The 19,367-nt window shown below is 36.0% G+C and overlaps 3 protein-coding genes across 3 annotated transcripts; 1 reads left to right on the forward strand and 2 right to left on the reverse strand.

Annotated features, from left to right (window-relative positions):
• Positions 1-181: 181 nt before the first annotated feature.
• LOC124635204 (ER membrane protein complex subunit 8/9 homolog) lies at positions 182-2,505 on the forward strand. The gene is made up of 4 exons (XM_047171026.1): positions 182-502; positions 695-844; positions 1,217-1,322; positions 1,648-2,505. The coding sequence occupies exons 1-4, from the start codon at positions 290-292 to the stop codon at positions 1,836-1,838; spliced, it is 660 nt and encodes a 219-aa protein (XP_047026982.1). The 5' UTR covers positions 182-289; the 3' UTR covers positions 1,839-2,505.
• Positions 2,506-3,180: 675 nt separating this feature from the next.
• LOC124635203 (alanyl-tRNA editing protein Aarsd1) lies at positions 3,181-6,516 on the reverse strand. Its single transcript, XM_047171025.1, has 8 exons — positions 6,227-6,516; positions 5,771-5,899; positions 5,278-5,437; positions 4,756-4,970; positions 4,452-4,558; positions 4,161-4,301; positions 3,666-3,980; positions 3,181-3,340 (listed from the first exon to the last, which is right to left on the reverse strand). The coding sequence occupies exons 1-8, from the start codon at positions 6,263-6,265 to the stop codon at positions 3,217-3,219; spliced, it is 1,230 nt and encodes a 409-aa protein (XP_047026981.1). The 5' UTR covers positions 6,266-6,516; the 3' UTR covers positions 3,181-3,216.
• A 584-nt stretch (positions 6,517-7,100) lies between these two features.
• LOC124635202 (alanine--glyoxylate aminotransferase 2, mitochondrial) lies at positions 7,101-17,183 on the reverse strand. Its single transcript, XM_047171024.1, has 10 exons — positions 16,288-17,183; positions 16,113-16,207; positions 15,519-15,703; positions 14,180-14,303; positions 10,584-10,772; positions 10,089-10,217; positions 9,589-9,741; positions 8,975-9,196; positions 8,327-8,572; positions 7,101-8,167 (listed from the first exon to the last, which is right to left on the reverse strand). The coding sequence occupies exons 1-10, from the start codon at positions 16,298-16,300 to the stop codon at positions 8,066-8,068; spliced, it is 1,458 nt and encodes a 485-aa protein (XP_047026980.1). The 5' UTR covers positions 16,301-17,183; the 3' UTR covers positions 7,101-8,065.
• Positions 17,184-19,367: the final 2,184 nt, after the last annotated feature.

Consider the following 19,367-nt stretch of genomic DNA (forward strand, 5'->3'; position numbering starts at 1 on the left):
TGGTTAGAACGGAAAGTTATAAACCGATAGTTTTCTCGCGACTCATTTTTTTATACAAGTACAAACTATTGTAGATAAAAGCGATTTCCATTTTTCCGTGTCGTAATAATGCGCAGTAATGCGCTCCACGAAATAAGACAATTCATTGACATCTATCACAAACATGACATGACAATTCGATTTTGTCAAAGTCAATTTACATCTACGATTAGAATTTGTACAGGAGGAGATCCGAAAATTTAAGAGATTCGTTTCCTCTTGCTTTTTTCGATCTACTTTTAACAAAACAATGGGAGAAGTATCACTAGAAACGGCAGCTTATGCCAAGATTATCTTACACGCTGCCAAATACCCGCACTGCGCTGTGAACGGGGTCCTTCTAGCTGATGCCACAAAAATCAGGGATGGAGCTAAAAACCAGGACCTGGATATTGTGGACACAGTTCCCCTGTTCCACCACAGCCATTACTTATCACCGATGGCTGAAATAGCCCTGACACAGGTAATCCATTTGCGATTTAGTAAATTGTTATTGCGAGGTTAATTAATGATTTTGGAATGATACGGTTTTAAGTTATCTCAATTGTCAACGTTAACAAAATACCATTGGACTAGTAATTGCATTAATTATCATCATGGTTTTATTCAAATTTTCTTACATTAAAAACTCATTTCTCATTTTGTCATCCTTCAGATTGAAACCGTGGCTCAGACTGACAACCGTGTGATAGCTGGCTACTATGCCGCCTGTGAGAACTTCAAAGACAATACGGTTGAAAAGTGCCCCGGACAAAAGATAGCGGAGAAGATTGCTGAGCACTTCCCTTCAGCTGTGTTTGTTGTCGTAAGTTTTATACTAAATCTCAAATCTAACCTTGATTTTGCCAGTCACATCTGGGCTCACTCCAGGAGGTGGATGCCACCATGCCACTTTACCATGGGTTGCTTTATCGAAATCAATAAGGAGGAGTATAAAAGTTGTATGAAGCCTACTTTTGTTTTGCTAAATATATTGGAATTTTCAAAGATGTAGAAGATTTTGAAATAAATACTACTTTGATGTCAGCAGTAAGCATCTTGATTGATAATGAATGAAGTTATGATATATCTCAATGTCTTGATATCTAGCTGTTCCCTCTTGTAGGGTTCTAAAGTATGTTCAAAATATCCCTCCTATTTTTGTTATCTAATCTAAACATTGAATTTTCTTCTCCAGGTGGATAACAAGAGGATGATGCAGCATCTTGACACTCCAGCCATCAAGCTGCACAAGTATGCTGATGGAAGGTGGAAGCTCAAGGATGCCAACAGGGTTATGTTCCGTAAGTAGCTAACAACTTTATTACTTGCTTCTACCAACGGCTTTACCTGCATCTTGTGGGAACTTCTGCACAACCCTAGCCTGCTTATAGCTCTCCTCGATAAATGAGCTATGTAATGCTGAAAGAATTTTTCAAATCGGATAATTTTCCTTTATAATGTTGTAGTCAAATAATTGTAGAGAAGGAATATAAAAATACTTGTTGAATATTTACTGATTGTCTAAAGTTTTGTTTGTTTGTTGTTTAATATCTTATTATATTATATCCTATTATATGAATCATTCGTAAGTTGTGACTATACATACATATTGTTATTTCTTTCTAGAATCACCGTATGTCTTGGAGACAGTATCACACTTGCTGCAACGAGGGGTCCAGAAAGATCTCGTCGATTTCGACAACTACCTGGATGATTTGTCTCAAGACTGGACCAATCTTGGCATTGAGAAGCTGATTGCCAGCATCAATGCGTCGAATACCATTGACTGCAAGGAGGATGATAAACTTTTCCGATAATGTTAAGGGAGTATTTAGTCAATTATTTATGTAAACTATAACTTTTTGATGATAGTGGAAGCGCAGGGCCTAGCACAAGCATTTCAGGATATTTTGGCAGTAGCTGTCCTGTGCAGGTTCATCAATATTTAATGGGACTTTAGTATCCTTTTCAATTTCGATTGGATAACTTCTTTTAGGAACAACCTTATCACACAGCTGAAATAAGATTCCATTCTTGTTAACTTTGCCAACTATAGTGCTATAGTAAGCACTATTTTGTGGGTATTTTTACCAATTAGATTCAGTTTTAAAAACATGTAACAATATTGTGCTATAGGTTGTCCATATTTCAGTATGGATTAGAAGCATTTTATCGCATCGCAGTTTGAAGAAGTATGATAAAGTAAGTAGTTTACTTGTGTCGTAATTAGAGTAATTTATTACATAACTTGAATATACGAATTTTATATTACATATATGTGTTAAGGATTGTTATAGGACCCGTAGATATTATATCTGGTTATACTGCATTTAGTATTTGTGTATTATTTATATTTCAAAATCATCTTTAATTTTTGGGTAATATTAAGTGAAGTTATGATTTGAAGCAAGTGAATTCGTTTTTTCCAGTTCCAAAAAATAGTCACTTTTTCAAGGTAGTGTGCAATAAACATGGTAGAAAATACCTAATGTTATTTTATTTGTTTGTGTATGTTTTCACATTCAAACTTAACTGTTTCCTAAGCCATATGAAGTAGAGTATTTGTCGGTAATTTAAATAAATTAACACATAATAACAATAATCATTGTTGTTAACAATATCTTGACTTAGCGCACGAGGTGGTCGCTATGTGGGATGTCGACACGGCTGTTATTGTGCCGATTGTCATTACGGCCAATGGTCTAATAGCCAAGAGCCTCAACCAACACCTCAGGAGGCTCTCGTTGGGCGGCTGGATCAAGGGATTGATTCAGAAGGCAGTACTCCTTGATACGGCGCGTATTGTGAGGAGGTTTCTGTCGCTGGGACCCTAACCACCGGTACCTTGGACCCTGTGCCCGATATCGGTGGCCATCTATTTTTTATATTTTTAAATGTTTTTTTATTTTTTTATAATCTAATATTTAAAAATATAAATAATATGTTGAAAGATAAATAAAAGCACAATGGCATCATTGTTGTTTATATAACACTGTATTCAAAAATTGTATGGATATATTACTGAATACCGGTACTCAATATTGTTTTATTATAGTGTAAGTGTATTTAAAATATATCTGTTTTTGTTTATCACTCCATTCCTTAGCATAAGTTTTATTGTGAAAGCAATATTTATGAAGTAAAATATGAACCAATATATGACTAGTTTACTGTATTTATTTATATAATAATTACTTATAAATTATTAAAGTATTCCTCAATTAATTTCTTGCATTTATTCATGGCGGTCAAGTCTCCAGCTTTGCCTTGGAACTTACCATTCTTGAATGCACCTTTACCTTTCAGTAATTCTGTTATTCTGAAAATATTTGTATTATGGTTATTTTTGGGAAATTTGTTGGGGTGTATAATAGGGCAGTTGACTAGGTCAAAAATAAGTTAAGTATTATACTCATGTGGTAAAGCATCTTAAAATAATGTCACTTTCATTTAGCGTTTTAATGGAAAAATTGAGTTCATTGATCTTTGATCAGCTTACGTTTTCGTATATAGGAAGTAACCGCTTTTGACAGTTCATTAAAAGTATTGAATTTGACCAATTGGAAACTACCGTATTGAATTTGTAAGAAAGTTGTAAGAAAAAGGTTCATAAAAAATCAATATAGCAATATTTTTATACATACTTATCTCCCAAAGCGTTGCAATGTTCTTCAGGGCCTTGTATAATAATCTGTCCCTCTTTCGGTTTGTCCGGTTCTTCAGAAGCCAGGAACATGAACATCCCTTCTCCCTCCAACCCCTTGATTACAGCCCGGTTAAATTCAGGAGTTGCCTCTTTCTTAAACATGATCACGTACTTGGGCTTTGGTTGGGTCCTCTTTATTTTATCCGCTTCATACTGAGCGAGGTCTAAGAGCACAGTTTGCAGGTTCTTGTTTGCCACTTTTAAATTCTTTTGTAATTTCTGTATTAATTCCTTGTGTTTCGATGGTTCGTTTCTGGAATATCATATTTATGTTCTTATAAGATAATTAAAAGTTGTAAGTGTTAAGATGATTATTAAACAAAATATATTTCACTGGAAAGGAGTAATTCTTTAAGAAAATGAAGCATTCTTATTGAGTTGTATGGGTCAAAAAATGATAAATGTCAGGCCAGGTTGAATGAAGATGTCTTACTTAAGTAGTCCAGTGACTGCTTTCTCTCTGTCCAACATTTGTTGAAAAGTTTTTGTGACTCTGTTGCCAACAAGAAACTTGAGATTCGTTTTACCTTTCTTCCCTGGCTCTGCTCCTATCAGTTTTATCATTTGCAGTTGACTGAAAAATAAATAAAAGCTTTTTAAAAATATTTTCTTAATGTGTATTTTGTTTTTCAAGTAGGTATAGGTGTCAGTGTAATAATTTGTGTGTACTTTGATGTTAAAAAATCTGTCGGTTCTCAGTGTAATACGAAAAAAAAAATTGTACCTGAGATTGGAAACATGAGTACCACAACACATGTTTTCATCAATAGTTCCAATACATATTATTCGTATTGTCTCCATGCAATCTTTTGGTAACCCTCTTGTATGAGCCTAAAAATAAATTAAAATACATATATCCTTTTTAGTTTCTTATTAGCAGAAATCAGTATCATAAACAAAGCAAATTCAAGTGGCAGGACTAGATGTTAAAATTTTAACACAGGTGATTATGTAGAATAATTTTTATTACAACAAAATAAATATATGCAGTTCAATGTAAATAAGATATTTTGAGATAAGATACCAACCTCATTCAAATCAGGGTCGTTAGCTTTACAGAACTTCACGTTAACTGGTATGGCATCCGTAATTAGTTGGTTGCATCTGTTTTCTGTGGCCTTTATGACGTCATTACTAACTTTGACACTGTCCAACTCAACGTAGCACTCATCCGAACCTAACCACCAGCTTGTTGTCGGTAGATTATGTTCCTTTTCTAATATCGCAGAGAGTAAATGCTGACCTGAAGTGTATAAATTAGAGAATATTAACTGGGTGGCTAAGGCTTTTTCTTAAAGCACTAATGAAAACTGGTGTTTATTTTAGCTGTGAATTTGGGCCTTAAAATGGGCTAATTAGAATAAATGCCAAATTGATGTTATAGCAACTAATTTGCAGCTTGCATAGTTGAATTATAATGTATATATTTAGCTCTTGCAAAAAATTATGTAGGGTATACCAAAAACATTTAATTTTGGAATATTCTCTCCTTTCTATTATTGGTTCGCAAAACTGGTTACTGTTAAATCATAAGTAAATAATTAAGCTACCTGAATGTTGCTGCATATGGTCAAACCTCCTTTCCCAGTTGATTTTCTGATCTACAACAGTACCAACTTGAATAGGATCTTTAGTGAAATGTAGGGCCTCATCACCTTTGCGGAGTACTTGGACCACTTCGGTGCTGTTCAGCCACCCCAAATCATGTGGCTATAAAACAAAACTGATTGTTGATTCTGCGGTCATTACATGTAGACAGAAATCTATAGAGTAGAAAATCAGTAGTTTTTGACTAAATAACAATATTGTTAGGATTTTTTTTAATGTCTATGCATGGACAAATAGAAAGTACCTTTTTTATATTCTCCATGTGTCTATGAATTGTGAAAAGCTGTAGTAAAAAGCAGATATTCTGGAGATAATTTTGTTTGAATTGTAAGCAGTATAGCATGTATTTTAAACTTTCTTCTAAAACATTCTAAGTTAATGCTGGATTTTTAAATCCACTTTGTATTGTAATTAACATGGAATCTGTGTACATACTTGCCCACCGCCCGCTGGGAACAGTATAGTGTTTTCCAAAGTGACTTGGAAACCTTCAAATGGTGATGTCTTTCCATATTCTACCACTGGCTCATTTGTTGGTTCACATTTAACAACTTTTGATGTAAACTGAAACATGAACAGTTACTTATGAAATATGTGCTAGTTGCAACATTTTATTGATATTTTCATCAGTTAATTAAAACTTGTATGAATCTAGCAATTAAAAAAAAAGACAAAATAAGAATACACCTGGAAATGGTGACCGTAGCATAGAAATATAAGTCTACTGCCACATAAAGGCCTCTCTAATCATTTGACACTCCATACGCAATAATTAGCAGACGGAATTTGGTGAATCTGATGCTCATTTTGTCCTAACCTAAGTTCCATCTTAGTTGTAATTTCTAAGATCATTTAATAGCACTTGTACTGTTACTAGTCTAACGTACTTACCTCTTTCAAAAAACTATCTTCCTGGCACTTGAAAACCATTGTTAATCCTTATATTGTATGCGCCGGTTGGATAGGTTACTTTATTGTTTTACGACCATAATGTAATGGTGTAGGATAGCACTGGCTGCAGGAGTATTATAATACAATTGATAGGGAAAGCTAATGTAGTCAGCTAATACCAAAATCTGTGTTTATTCGTCTAAATAAAGATAGTGCAATACTGTGTAATATCCAGTAATATCCTTGATCCTAAAACAAACGATCAGCTGCTGACAGACGTACGCACGCATGACACTGACAATGACAAAGACGGAAATGTCAAAAACTGTTTGCAAAATATGTAAATAAAACCACGAATAAATGATTTGAATTTGAAAACCAACTTCAATAATTAAAAAAATGAAAAATTGAAAAATACAATGCTGAAAACCGTATCAAAATCAGCTCTGCCGAGAGTAAGATAATCGCGTACAAAGATACATCCATAGTGTCAATGAATTACTTTAGCGGTCAAGTCCCTTTGTGGATAACAATTTCAAGAATTTTCTTTAAATTATTTTAGCTCGAAATTATTTAAAAGCGTTGAAGAAGTTCTTAAATAAAATAAACTCGTGGTTAGGGCTGTTCTTTAACCACACGCACAGTTCGGTCGAACATAAGGCAATGCTGCGCCCATTGGTCCGTGGATATGTGATCATCTTGTCATGACGATTGAATAAATACGCATACAATTTGTTGCGCTTTAGCGATAAAAAGGCTGAACAGATTAAGATGGAAAGAATATCTGATGTGGTTGCTAGACTGGTGTAGTCCTTCAATATTATTTTGTTTGGGTGTGTGAAGGTTTCCCCGAATCTGGGGTATACAAACACAGTTTTTAAAAAATGGTTGATTTGTTTATTTCTCATTACAGTTAGGCAATCATAGGAATGCGATTTTGGCATTTCAAATTTGACACAAACAAAAGACTGCTGAAACGTCGCATCTTGTGCGTAACAAATTGGGCAGTCCCTAGACCTCTCAATGTAATTGCGCAATATTACGATATTGTGCAAACTGAAGATTGCGCAATGATTCTTAGCAAGCAACATTTTATTGCGCTATGTTTTTGTCGTAATATTTCGCTATATATTGACCGTCTATGGACGCCATACATATTTATAATCATAAACATTTAATCTCAAGGATTATATAGGTTTAAACATTATTTCCATTACATTTCATATTTATTCACAATTGTGTGAGGCGGTTCCTGGATCGCACAGTATAATTGTGCAATGTTATAATATTGTGCAAATGTTTACCAATAAAATATTAATTGCACTTTATTTTTATCGTGCAATTATATTGACCGGCTTCGGAGCGCCTAATGTGTATTTTTCTAAATCTTATACAAAATAAAATCAAGAACTGAATTTTCCGTTGACAATATCACAATTTCACGTGACCATTTTTTCAGAATAATCGGTAAAAATGTTAACCTGTGTATTTAGACGAAACGATTTCAGTGAGAAAATATGGAGCAATCTATATTATGGCTTTAGGTATACCTTTATAGATAAAGGCTACATTATATTCACTCTCTTGGCAAAAAGAAAGCGCACAAGTATTTTTAGCGGCCTTAAACAATATGTTTTTCTAGCCTGTTTGAGATGTCTCCTTCTGGACATTATAATTAAACTGCCGCACCACATAACAATAAAATCTTTACTTAACATAGGTATAGAATCTTTATCGATTATTATTGATTTACATCGGTATCTTTTATACCGAATACTTTTGTTGTAAATCCCTAGATGTGTCATTTTGATATCTTCCAAAACAGCATTCTTGATTTATTCAGACACATGATGTATAATTTTTGATAGCTTGATCTAGTACAGATATGGCGAAGTCCACGTCCTGTTTGTTGATGCACATCGGAGGTTTTATTCTAAGCACCTGTGGAAACAAAACAAAATATTATGTGCTGCTGCTCTATTCATTTCTGATATACAATATTTAATGGCGGATCTACCGTAGTGGGCACTATGGGCGTGTCATATTTCCAGTCTGGAATGGGTACTTTGTGTGTGTGTAATAAATAATTGTAAAACTCACGTTGCCAAACCGCCCTCCGCGTCCAATAAGCACACCCATATCCTTCATGTCTTCAAAAATGATGTTCACATCGGCCACACTGAGCGGGTCTTTCGTTCCAGGGACGACAAACTCGAGCCCTAACATGAGACCCTTTCCTCGCACATCACCGATTATCGGGTGAATCTTCTGCAACTGCATCAGTTGTTCCACAAAGTATGCTCCAACTACTTTGCAGTTTTGCTGAAGCTGCTCTTCTTCGATTACCTGGAATACGTTATTGTGGATTAGGAGCTTGTTAGTAGCCTGGCGTTTAACTAGGCAGTACTATCCAGTAGCTTACAATAATATTGCACAGTTAGGGTGTATAAGTAATTGATCTAAATATCCAAATGTGAAGACCTTAACACAGGCCTTAGCCTCATTTCGTAGTCAAGTGGTCATATCTATTTACAACATCTCTAGAAATGTAAGTGGTCACACCTAACTACAGATATCGTCATCGATCGCGATGTTAAATATCCATTGTCCAAATGAAGAAGAAAGCAAACCATATTTTGTCTCATAAAAATTTAGATAGTTTATGAACGTCCAGATTAGTTCAAACGTGATGCTATGAATCAGCAAAGATTTAAACTATTAAAAAAACTGAAAATTAATTATACTAACATCTAAAACGGCCTTTCCCACGGAGGTAGCCATGGGGTTCCCACCAAAAGTGTTGACATACGCCGTGCCAGCGTGCGCGGCTGCGATCTCCTTCGTGGTGACCACGGCAGCCATTGGGAAGCCGTTCCCTATCCCCTTGGCCATGGTCACGATGTCTGGCATCACTCCGTGGTTTTGGAAACCCCAGAATGCGTCGCCTGTCCGGCCGAAGCCAGTTTGAACCTTAGAAATAGATCATATGATAAAATTTATATGGTGACAAGTGGTACGATTGAAATTGACATTTGTTTAGGTGTTGATAGTCAACACTAAAACATAATGTAGGTGATTTTTCGAATATCTCTAAAACGAAAAGAGAACTCTTAACGTCTCCTATCATATTATGATGCTGTTGCTTATAGACGGTGGGCTTTGGAGAATCAGCATTTCTTTCTGAGATAAAAGGTCTTAGCTATTAGCTAAAACTTTAGCGGGTCCACCAGGGCTAAGACCTGCCGAGGCTGCGGGATTGTTCGAAAGAGTTACCGCGGCCTTATACATAAAAGGCCTAAGAAGGAACATGATGGGGGTAGCTAAAACTTACAAGTGCACAATATACGTAGCTGAACACTTACTTCATCCGCTACATATAAGCCTCCATACTTCTTGACGAGTTGGTGGGCTTTCTTCAGGTAACCTTTCGGGAACTGCACGGTGCCGTTAACGCCCTGTATGGATTCCGCGAACAAGGCTGCTAGACGTCCTTTGGGAACCGAGTTTTCAAGAAGCTGTAAAACGAATAAAAAGTTTTATTTAATAAGAAATTGAAAGGACCGCTGGTTTTCTATTTCTGTGTCTAGGTACTACAAATCCAGTTTTAATAAAAATACGGGCCAAATTCGTCGAATGCGGAGTTTGTGAACTTGCAATATCAATGACCTGTAATATGTTTCAGGTCTACCTAATATATGATATGATAAAATATGAAAAACGGATGTTGTAGGTACAGGCAGCATCATAAATATAGTCACACTAATTTGTGTACCACCAAAAAGGCAATAATATCTGTACAAACAACGTAATTGTTTAACAGGTAAGTTTTTTCTTTAATATGCTAAATGCATTAGGTACTTACCTCGCTGAGCTGGTGAACATATTTGTCTGCGGTAACGCAGTCGCCGGGACATGAGCAAGCACCGGGCACTTGCGACAGTGAATCTCGACAGCCTCCCCAGATACCGCGATACGGGTCGGGTAACATGGTCTAGAACGAAATTAGTAATAAAATTTTATGTTGATGATAAAATCAATGAATAAAAATTAACAAGTATATAGGTACTTAATTTAAATTAATAAGTTGAAAATATGGAATGGAATTGTGGAATGGGGATGATTAGCAATAGATTTTAAGAATCAAGGATCATCTCTACACACTAGAGTTTTGTTATTTCTGTCCTCCAGTGAGAAAAGGGACAGCGCATTTTTTCAATTTGTATCCAAAATAAGTAGACAAAATTGACTTACGAAGTGATCTTATTTGAAAAAAAAACGAGTAAGAATTCATTAGAACGTGTTCATTAGAGGTTCTGAATATGGCGATGGTGGTCCTTTAAAACACTTGTGTACTCACGTGGTAGTAACCAGCAGGTACATTAAGTTTCATCCTATAGGACTGGGTGCCGGTGAGTCCCATCAGGCCGTAGGAGCAGCCATGGTAGCTGCTCTGCAGTGACACCACATCAAGGTTGCCGGTGTAGGCCTTTGCTAAGATAGATGCTAGGTCATTTGCTTCACTACCGCTGTTCACGAGGTAGACCACCTGGAATTGAGGCCATGGAAATTAGGCTGAACTCACAGAGTAAGGAAAGATGAGCGAAGATGCCGTAATGCAGGTAGGTGCCTTTTTTTAGGCGATTTTCCGTTATGGCACCTCCACTAGTCATTGTGTTCTCCATGGCTGGACCGAAGTTTAAACTTGGTTGTGAAGTTCGAGACCTATAAAAATCTGAATCAAATTGCAAATACTGATAGTTCATCCTCCAAGCCTTTTTTCCCAACTATGTTGGGGTCGGCTTCCAGTCTAACCGGATTCATCTGAGGTTAGTAGTCAGCTGCGCATTTCTTGCGATCCTTGGCGTAGTGAAACAGTTTAGCCGTTACTACGCAAATACATATCTTATCTAGTACGTCGATCACTTCAATCGAGGTGGTAAAAACGGGACAACAGTATCTAATAAGTACTAATTAATCATCGATTAGATATGATAACCTTAACGTTTTTACGTATTTAAAATAGATAGGTAGGTAGAACTACGTAGTGGTAAATTAAACCACATTAAACTGAGATAGATAGAGATAATGGGGATTGGGGAATTACGTAGCGTACGCATAACACAATTTATGTTATCACTAGCTTCTGTCAGTGGTTTCACCCGCATCCCGTAGGAACCACGGCACGAACCCGGATAAAAAGTAGCCTATAGCCTTCCTCGAAAAATGGGGTATCTAACACTGAAAGAATTTTTCAAATCGGTCCAGTAGTTCTTGAGATTAGCGCGTTCAAACAAACAAACTCTTCAGCTTTATAATATTAGTATAGATTAAAGTCCTTGTACATAGGGACTAGCTTCTGCCAATGGTTTTAGCCCCATCCAAGGGGATCTATTATCTACGAGCACCTGCATAAAAGTAGCCTAGTCTTTCTCGATGAATGGGCTATCTCAGGGATACTGAACCTTTATTGACTTACGTGCCAAATTAAATAAAAAACACAATGATAATTATAGAGGCGTGCCTTTATAGCAAAAAGTTAACATGAAAAGGTAAAAGATTATGACGAAGGGACTTGTTTTTCTCAAATTTAAATTAATGCTTAGATCTCTTATTAAAATAGGCTCTATTCTGAATATGGGAAGAATCCACGAAAAATATTTAAAAGTACGTGGTTATGGTAGGTACATCATTTCAATTGAAAACTTGCAAAATAATGGCGTGCCCAAATTATTAAGCTGCGTGCCACCACGGGCACGCGTGCCATTCAGTGGCGGTTTTAGAAATTTGCCGCTAGTAGGCCATTCAATTTTTGCCGCCCCTAATGATTGTGAACTTAATGATATTTCTGTCAGTTACTCTTACTAGATTATTTTTGCAACCCGCTATGTACCGCAGAGTTTAATGTTGACCTAACAAGTTTATTTGACAGCGACTTTAAAGCGGAAAACCTCTGTAACTTTTAAACAGCTCAATCGATTTTCATCAAACATGTCCAAGAACACTCGCCCGTAAAAAACCTGTAATAAAAAAAAACTAAATTGAAATCGGTTCATTCGTTCGGGTGCTATGATCAGTGGCGGCGTAGCATCAGGTGGCACCCGAAAAAAAAAACGACAAAATATAATCACGGACTAAAATTGTAATTGAAGTACTTAAAAATCGTGTAGTAATCATTAATGGTAGTTTTCGCTGGGTTTAACATAAAGAAACCGGAGACAGATCACTGCAAACTTATAAAGCTCTAGCTATTTTTATAAGAACCAGTATCAAGTGAAAAAGCCGTGAGCGCGAGCGCGAAATTGTTGAGTTTTGGAACAGTAAAGTACCAAAAAAAGTTTTAAAAAACCGGCGTAAAGTACAAAAAGTTGCGAGCGTAGCGAGCGCGAAATCTTTTAGGGTTGGGAAACAAAAGTACCCAAACAAATGTGAAAAAAAAACCACTGCAAAGACAAGAAGCCGCGAGCGTAGCCGTGGGACGCAATGATACCTAAAGAAATTAGAAAAAAGTCACTGTCAAGCGAGCGTAGCGAGCGTGAAATTTTGGAGTCTTGGAACTCAAAAATACTCAAACAAGTTTGAAAAAAACCAGTGTAAAGTGAAATAGCTGCGAGCGCAGCGAGCGCGAAAATTTTTGAGTTTTAGTACACGAAAGTCCTCCACCTCCTAAACAGCTTAGAAATCGTCAGCGTAGAGCGTCAGTTGTTTTTGCTAGTTCGGTGCTTTAACTTTTTGTTAGATTGAGGACTCAAAGTGCGCAGAATAGACCAGAAATGATGAAAAAACCGCGAGCGAAGCGAGCGGATTTTTTTATTTTATTTTTATTGAAACGCTATTGGAATATTTTAAAATTCATGATCACATACTCATATAATTATATAAAAAAATCTGTAAAAAAAAAAAATTGCCGCCCCTCTAAATCTGCCGCCCTAGGCACTGGCCTACTTGGCCTATTGGTAAATCCGCCACTGGTGCCATTGGTTCGCCATCCCTGGGCTATCTTATACGAAAGAACTTAAATTACAGGCAGGTGCACATTCTGCAGGTCTCTACTTCAGGTAAGACTCAAACTTGTGAGAGTCCAGGAGTCCAGGAGGTTTCAACCTCCTTTCTGCATTAAGAATGAGTAAGAAATATAAGAACAAAAGTGCATTAAGCAAGCTATAAGTTATCCCTTTTTCTCTATCAAAATATTCTGTTCTGCTGATAATACTTACGTATTTTGTTTGTTATTTTGCGTTTGCGGGTCACGTTCCCTGAACTTGCTAACTTTGATCTTAAAATCAAGTGCAACGATAAGATATGGATAATATCAACAAATTGGTTTTGTTTAAGAACCAATTTGTCATTGTTTATTTTTTGTTTTATTATATTTCTGTTCGATAATGGCTCTTGGGAACCTATAATCTATAATTCTGATAAATTACGTTGGTACTTATTTGAGTTGGCGTCAAAACATATATGGCGTGAGTACTTTTTACTAGGTTATAAATAGATGTCATTGTAATAATTAAGATTATTATTTCGAAATTCGCCTTGTTGGGATGACGGCCGTAAAAATGTTACCTATCCAACAACCAATCTTAGGGGAAGCTTGGACCAGCTTACACGATTTTTATCGACTTAAAAATAATGAGATTAAAAAAGTTAAACAGTTAATTCACATACAAAACAAAAATTGTCATAAAACGACTGCTTTGATTAAGTGCATATCCAATAGGAACCTATGCGTGCGTTACATAATACATGACACGGTACCTTAAAATAAGTAAGTACCTACATTTACCTCCAACAATAAAAATTTTTGACCGTCTGTTTTTCCGGCTAGCCTCTGAAATAGCTTGGTTTTGACGAAACTTTCACTCCCAGATAGCTAAACTAACAAGGAGTAACTTTAAGTAACTTAAGCTACATTTTCAGACGCTGAGACCAGCTATGGCTGTAATAAAGTCTTACCTTCAGGTCTCCAGGTAATTTTGATGTGAGCTGCTCAACATATTCATACAGTTTCGGATGACGGTAGATATTCGTGCAATGCCACAGCGTCTGTATTTGTTCTTGTAAGGCACCAACCACCTTCCTAGAAGAGAAAGAGAAAATAAATCACTACTTAATGATTGTGCCTTCTGTTTAAAACTCAGTTTAAAATTGTAGCTACGTACCAATAGTACTTTCTACCTATACATATGTTTGACAAAAAAAGCAAAATATACTGAACGTAGGATTGAGTAAAAGTGAGTAAATCTTTTCAAAATAAATTACATATATTCATATATTCAAATTTTCAAAATTTCAAATTCAAAAGCTTTGTTTAACAAATATTTGGTATAATAACTTTTTGGTACTTTTCTCCGAAGGCCAGTTATTGTGGCCTGTAATCGTGACATTACGTCAGATTTAATTGTCAAGATATTTTTTTCATTTTGATTGTGCCTGGGATTTTGTTGCTGACTGTACCTACATGACCATCCTAGCAATTACTTTTCCTTACCTTTTCGGAGAAATCACGCGGTATTTTTAAATTAATTATAAATGACAATACAGTAAATAATTAATTTGAGTAGTTGTAGTGGTCATACAGGATTTTGTACTGAAGAGATCGATACGAGTTTATGAGACAAAGGGACTTATGCGACAGTAGAAGTGAATGGCATTCTGACAACCTTTACAAAACTTTTCCGTATACGAAAAATAAATATTTTACATACCTACCTTACCTTTTGTAGACACAAAACAACAATTTAATACATTCACTTGATAGGTACTTGGAATACAACAATAACAGTAGGAATTAAATTTCACTTTTAGATTTGTTAATGAATGCATTAACCAAAGTCAGTAAGCACGTAATTAATATTCAAATACTTTGTAAATATCAGAAAGTTGTTAACCTAAAGATATTTTTGAGCAAGAGTTTTTTGAGTAATTGTTTCAAATTTCAAATGAGCAGACAGCCGACCCGCATTGAGCAGCGTGGTGATAAAACTCAATATAGCTCTTTGTAAGAGGAGGCCTGACCCAGAAATAGGACGAAAAAAGGCTGAAGATGGATCTTCCTACGATGGAAATACTTATAGAACTCTAAAAACCCGTAGAAAAAGAAATAGTTTTTCATGTGTACTCGCTGTGGGCCAGACTCCAACAAAGCGAAGAAGTTTAAAATGAACGAATAGAATTTAACCGGTCAGTGGATTCCGCTGAGTTGACGGAGATCAGACGTTTAATAACTAAACTATTGTTTTTTTTTTTCAAACTTCTCCGCTCTTTGGTGTCTGGGTTTTAGAAAAATACGTACGGGTGACAATGTCCCACGGAGACGGTGACGATTCCTGCAAAGAGGTCGAGGTACCTCCTGCCTTCGTGGTCGAACAACCACTGTTTGTAACCCTGGTTAATCAGCATAGGCCGCTTGTAGATATTGTAAAGTACTGAGGGCAGGTGATCAGCTTTCAATTTATCCGTCTTTTGGTAAGATGGTCCCTGAAATTTAGAAGCTGGTTATTTTTTGTTTTATCCTCTTTGATGTTAGAGAGAATTAAAAAATCTTAGATATTAGAAAATGGTCTTTTGCTTATTCCTGGTTGTCCGGAGTAAAAGAGAGACTTTATAGTCCTCTATTACCTACAACACTGTTCAAGAAAGATTGATTCTTATAGAAGGCAGGAGTGGCTCAACGTCACCGTGCATCAGTTAGTTCCACCCGCGTTTATTTCAAAAAACTCTTTGAAGCACGTTGAGCCAATTCTCCTGATTCTCAGTTGTGGGTCACAACAATGAAATGGAAAAGTCATCAAGGTAAAGCATCCAAGTAGGTAATAAAAAAATCGATTTAAAAAAATGGTGATTAATAGGTAAAATATTAGGTTAAAATGGCGGCAAAAAAACTTACTGTGTATTGTTTCGGGACAAAATCGCATTTTGGTATAGTCGGAGCCTGAGCAGTTGCATAGTGCCGGACTAATGTATTACAACCGAGTTTTACAACTGAAATCAGAACATTTATCACAGATCAAGATACAGTATTATTCGTCTTATTAATTGTTAAATTATTTTGCGTGTTGTACCTTTATCAGCCATAGTATTCGCTTGACGAAGGCTCAAACGTTACTGAAAGCGATATTGACCGCTCTGCCCCCCGTTGAATAAAACTTCAATAACAATATTATAAAGCTCCATCCACAGTGCGCCGACAGTTGAATCGTTTATTCAACATTTTAAACAGTCGTGCAAGTAGGTAACTATTATACATCACACTTGTTTTTCTTGAATTTTGAAGACATGGTGAGTGTTAACAGATTGTAGGACCACCTTTTCCCAGTTTTTAGCCCATTTAACCTCTCTTGTGACATAGTAAATTTTGACAACGACACCAATATCCAGATACTAGTGGCATGCCCTGGTTACGCCCGGGCTGTTGTGTGTGTGTGTCGAGTGTACTCAATTCTTTCAGTCTATTCTTCTTCTCTTTACTCGTAGATTACCTACTTCATAACTTAAATAGGCAAGATCCTAAAGCCTAGAATTTCACTATATTCTGCAGGCGTGCAAAAATTTAATGTCAGTTGTGGTGTGGAGCTGGTGTCCTGAATAGTGGTACTAAGGTAAGCTACCTCCTCCGTCAGACTTCTTCGTATATCTTAACAAAGCTAACATTTTCTTATCATACAACAGCTGTATCTGTATCGATCGGTTTATCGGGCGCAATGAAGGATGTCTTAAAGATACAAATAAACAAACAAAAATTAGCCTTTTTATTTATGTTAATGTAGACGACCTCTTTTGGTTTCTTCTGTCAGTTTATTTTTTTTCTTTTCATAAAAGGGGGCACCAAGAAGTTTGACCCACGTTGATTGATTTAAGTCATGAAATGGCCAGAATAAGTACATCCGCACACTTCGCACAGGAACATGTACATTATTAAGTATTCAATGGACCAATTCTTATTTGAGATAAATGTTTCATTGTGTGTTATCTTGATCGAACACACGTGATGACAACAGTACAACTCTCATTGATCTCCATACATAATTATAATAACCCAGACTGTTGGCTTATCTCACCGCCTCCAGAGCTACAGGGACAATAAGTGCACTCCCTATTCCTCAATTCTCTTAGATGGCAAGGCAATCGGATAAGACTAACGAGGCAGATTGATCGCCCGAATGAAAAGTTAGCGAAAGATTAGGTACACCTGCAAAAATTTAGTAGGTCTTAAAGGTAGGACATCACTGTTTTTTAGACGTTGACTGCTTTTTCACCGACTTCAATCACCTTTTTGTGACCAGTTCTTGGGTGTCGTATTTGAGATGGCTTAAGCCTCGAAGGGTCATGCTCAAACCAAAGCCGACGTGAAGTGGCCTGATGCTGCGTTTCGTTAGGTGAGCGAAGGTAATAGACCTCTTTCTGCTAATAAAATCTCCTTTATATCTAACTTAGGGAACTCCTCAACTGTTGATAGCAGCCATGTCCTGTTTGGGCATAAGTAATTTATTCATATTGATATGAACTTTTCACCATTCTGGGTTACGGCAGCCATTGTGTATTAAAAATATCGGACTCGAATGACTGAAAAGCAATAACTTTTCCCATTTAAAAGTTGCTTTGAGACAATTTTGTCTTTAAATATAGCTTTGAGCTTATAACGCGTCTGAAGATGGACCGGGCGGCCAATCACACTTGAGTGTTATTATCCTTGACACTCTATTTAACAAATTATTGAAACGGGCGAATGTTTGCCATATTTTACACTTCCACGGATGTAGAAATACTTATTTGATTTCAATCATCCATAAGTACCTACCTAAATAAAAAATAACAGTTCGTCAATAGCAGGTTAACATTAACATAATTCTATCTAAAGTCTAAGTAGTTACTCATTTTTCTAATTAAATAGTTTCGTTTCAAAACAAGTAGGTACAATACAATTTTAGTTTCAAATACAGGCTGAAAGTTAAACAATAGAGGGTGTGCCCCTAATAAGCATTTTTAAATATCATCATGTAACACACCTTGACTTTGAATACCTTAATACAACTAATTAGCCTTTCTGCGGAATTCGTTAAACACGTTTCATTAGGCGTCTATGTTAATTGAAATAATGCTTTATTTGTTGCATAATGAGTCCAACTTTGGTATAAAAACCACGTAGCTACTATTCAGTAAATAGTAAGTACGGTGATTCACACTCGGCACCTATTTGAAAGGTACAATATGGTACAATTATTTAGGAATTAGAGTTGTTATTTCCAATCTTTAGTTTCAAATAACTTTAACGTCGTTACTGACCACAGTTGACTGGACATTTTCGATAGTTCTTACTGCTGAAGTAGGTACCATGCTACGGACCTAGATACTGTGCATATCAACCAGATTTACTGTTGAGGGGTAGCTACTATAAATAGGTTTCTTTTTGATAATTAAAAAAATAGTTCCCAAGAAAGTGACAGATGGCGTTGTACCTACTGCGTGAGTGTGCCTTTGCCAAGTAAAAAAAAACATTGCACCGAGCCCTTTGAGCTGACACCATAGATGTAATATACTAAACAAGATTGCGCACGCTCAAAATATATATTTTCTAAAATGAACCCTATTCCAACGAAATAAGGTACTAAATTTGTTGCATAATACACAGAGGCAAATCCGAGCCGAGAGGGATAGTTAGAACGGAGGCCGTATGTCTCTTTCTAACACCTTGCCAGCATAAAAAAATGTTGTGATCGACAATTTTGTCTTTCCAAAAAACCAATTGAATCACTTATATTTTTATCTTATTTTAACAATTGTAAGTCAACAAATTAATAACAATCGCATTAATTTATTCGTATTTATTCTTGAAACATAAACAACATATTTTTTTTTTTTTCTAGCGGTAACCCTGAACATTCTTGGCGCGTAATCAGCATTTAAAATTTTGTTTATATTTATTGTATTAAATCAATTCAAACTATTAAAATGGTGAAAAAGTGTTGCGTTTATACTTGTAAAAGTGAATCCTATGGTGGTTGCAATATATCGTTCCGCAGGTTAGCTAATAATAACATTTTCGTAAATCAAACAACTAGGGTGACCATGAATTCTTGTAATGAGTCAAAATATGGGTGATGGATTTTAAAACTGTTGTACTATTGTTATAGCTTCCCAAAAA

The sequence above is a fragment of the Helicoverpa zea genome, chromosome 12 (genome assembly GCF_022581195.2).
Source record: "Helicoverpa zea isolate HzStark_Cry1AcR chromosome 12, ilHelZeax1.1, whole genome shotgun sequence".
Lineage (NCBI taxonomy): Eukaryota > Metazoa > Arthropoda > Insecta > Lepidoptera > Noctuidae > Helicoverpa > Helicoverpa zea.

Coding starts and splice junctions, on each gene's coding strand:
- LOC124635204 (XM_047171026.1), top strand. CDS start 290: ATGGGAGAAGTATCACTAGAAACGGCAGCTTATGCCAAGATTATCTTA. Junction 503..694: donor CTGAAATAGCCCTGACACAG/GTAATCCATTTG, acceptor GTCATCCTTCAG/ATTGAAACCGTGGCTCAGAC. Junction 845..1,216: donor CTTCAGCTGTGTTTGTTGTC/GTAAGTTTTATA, acceptor TTTCTTCTCCAG/GTGGATAACAAGAGGATGAT.
- LOC124635202 (XM_047171024.1), bottom strand. Junction 10,773..14,179: donor AATTACCTGGAGACCTGAAG/GTAAGACTTTAT, acceptor CCTCAATTCCAG/GTGGTCTACCTCGTGAACAG. Junction 9,742..10,088: donor ATGTTCACCAGCTCAGCGAG/GTAAGTACCTAA, acceptor TTCGTTTTACAG/CTTCTTGAAAACTCGGTTCC.
- LOC124635203 (XM_047171025.1), bottom strand. CDS start 6,265: ATGGTTTTCAAGTGCCAGGAAGATAGTTTTTTGAAAGAG. Junction 5,900..6,226: donor AAGATAGTTTTTTGAAAGAG/GTAAGTACGTTA, acceptor TTCATGTTTCAG/TTTACATCAAAAGTTGTTAA. Junction 4,971..5,277: donor CCATATGCAGCAACATTCAG/GTAGCTTAATTA, acceptor TATACACTTCAG/GTCAGCATTTACTCTCTGCG.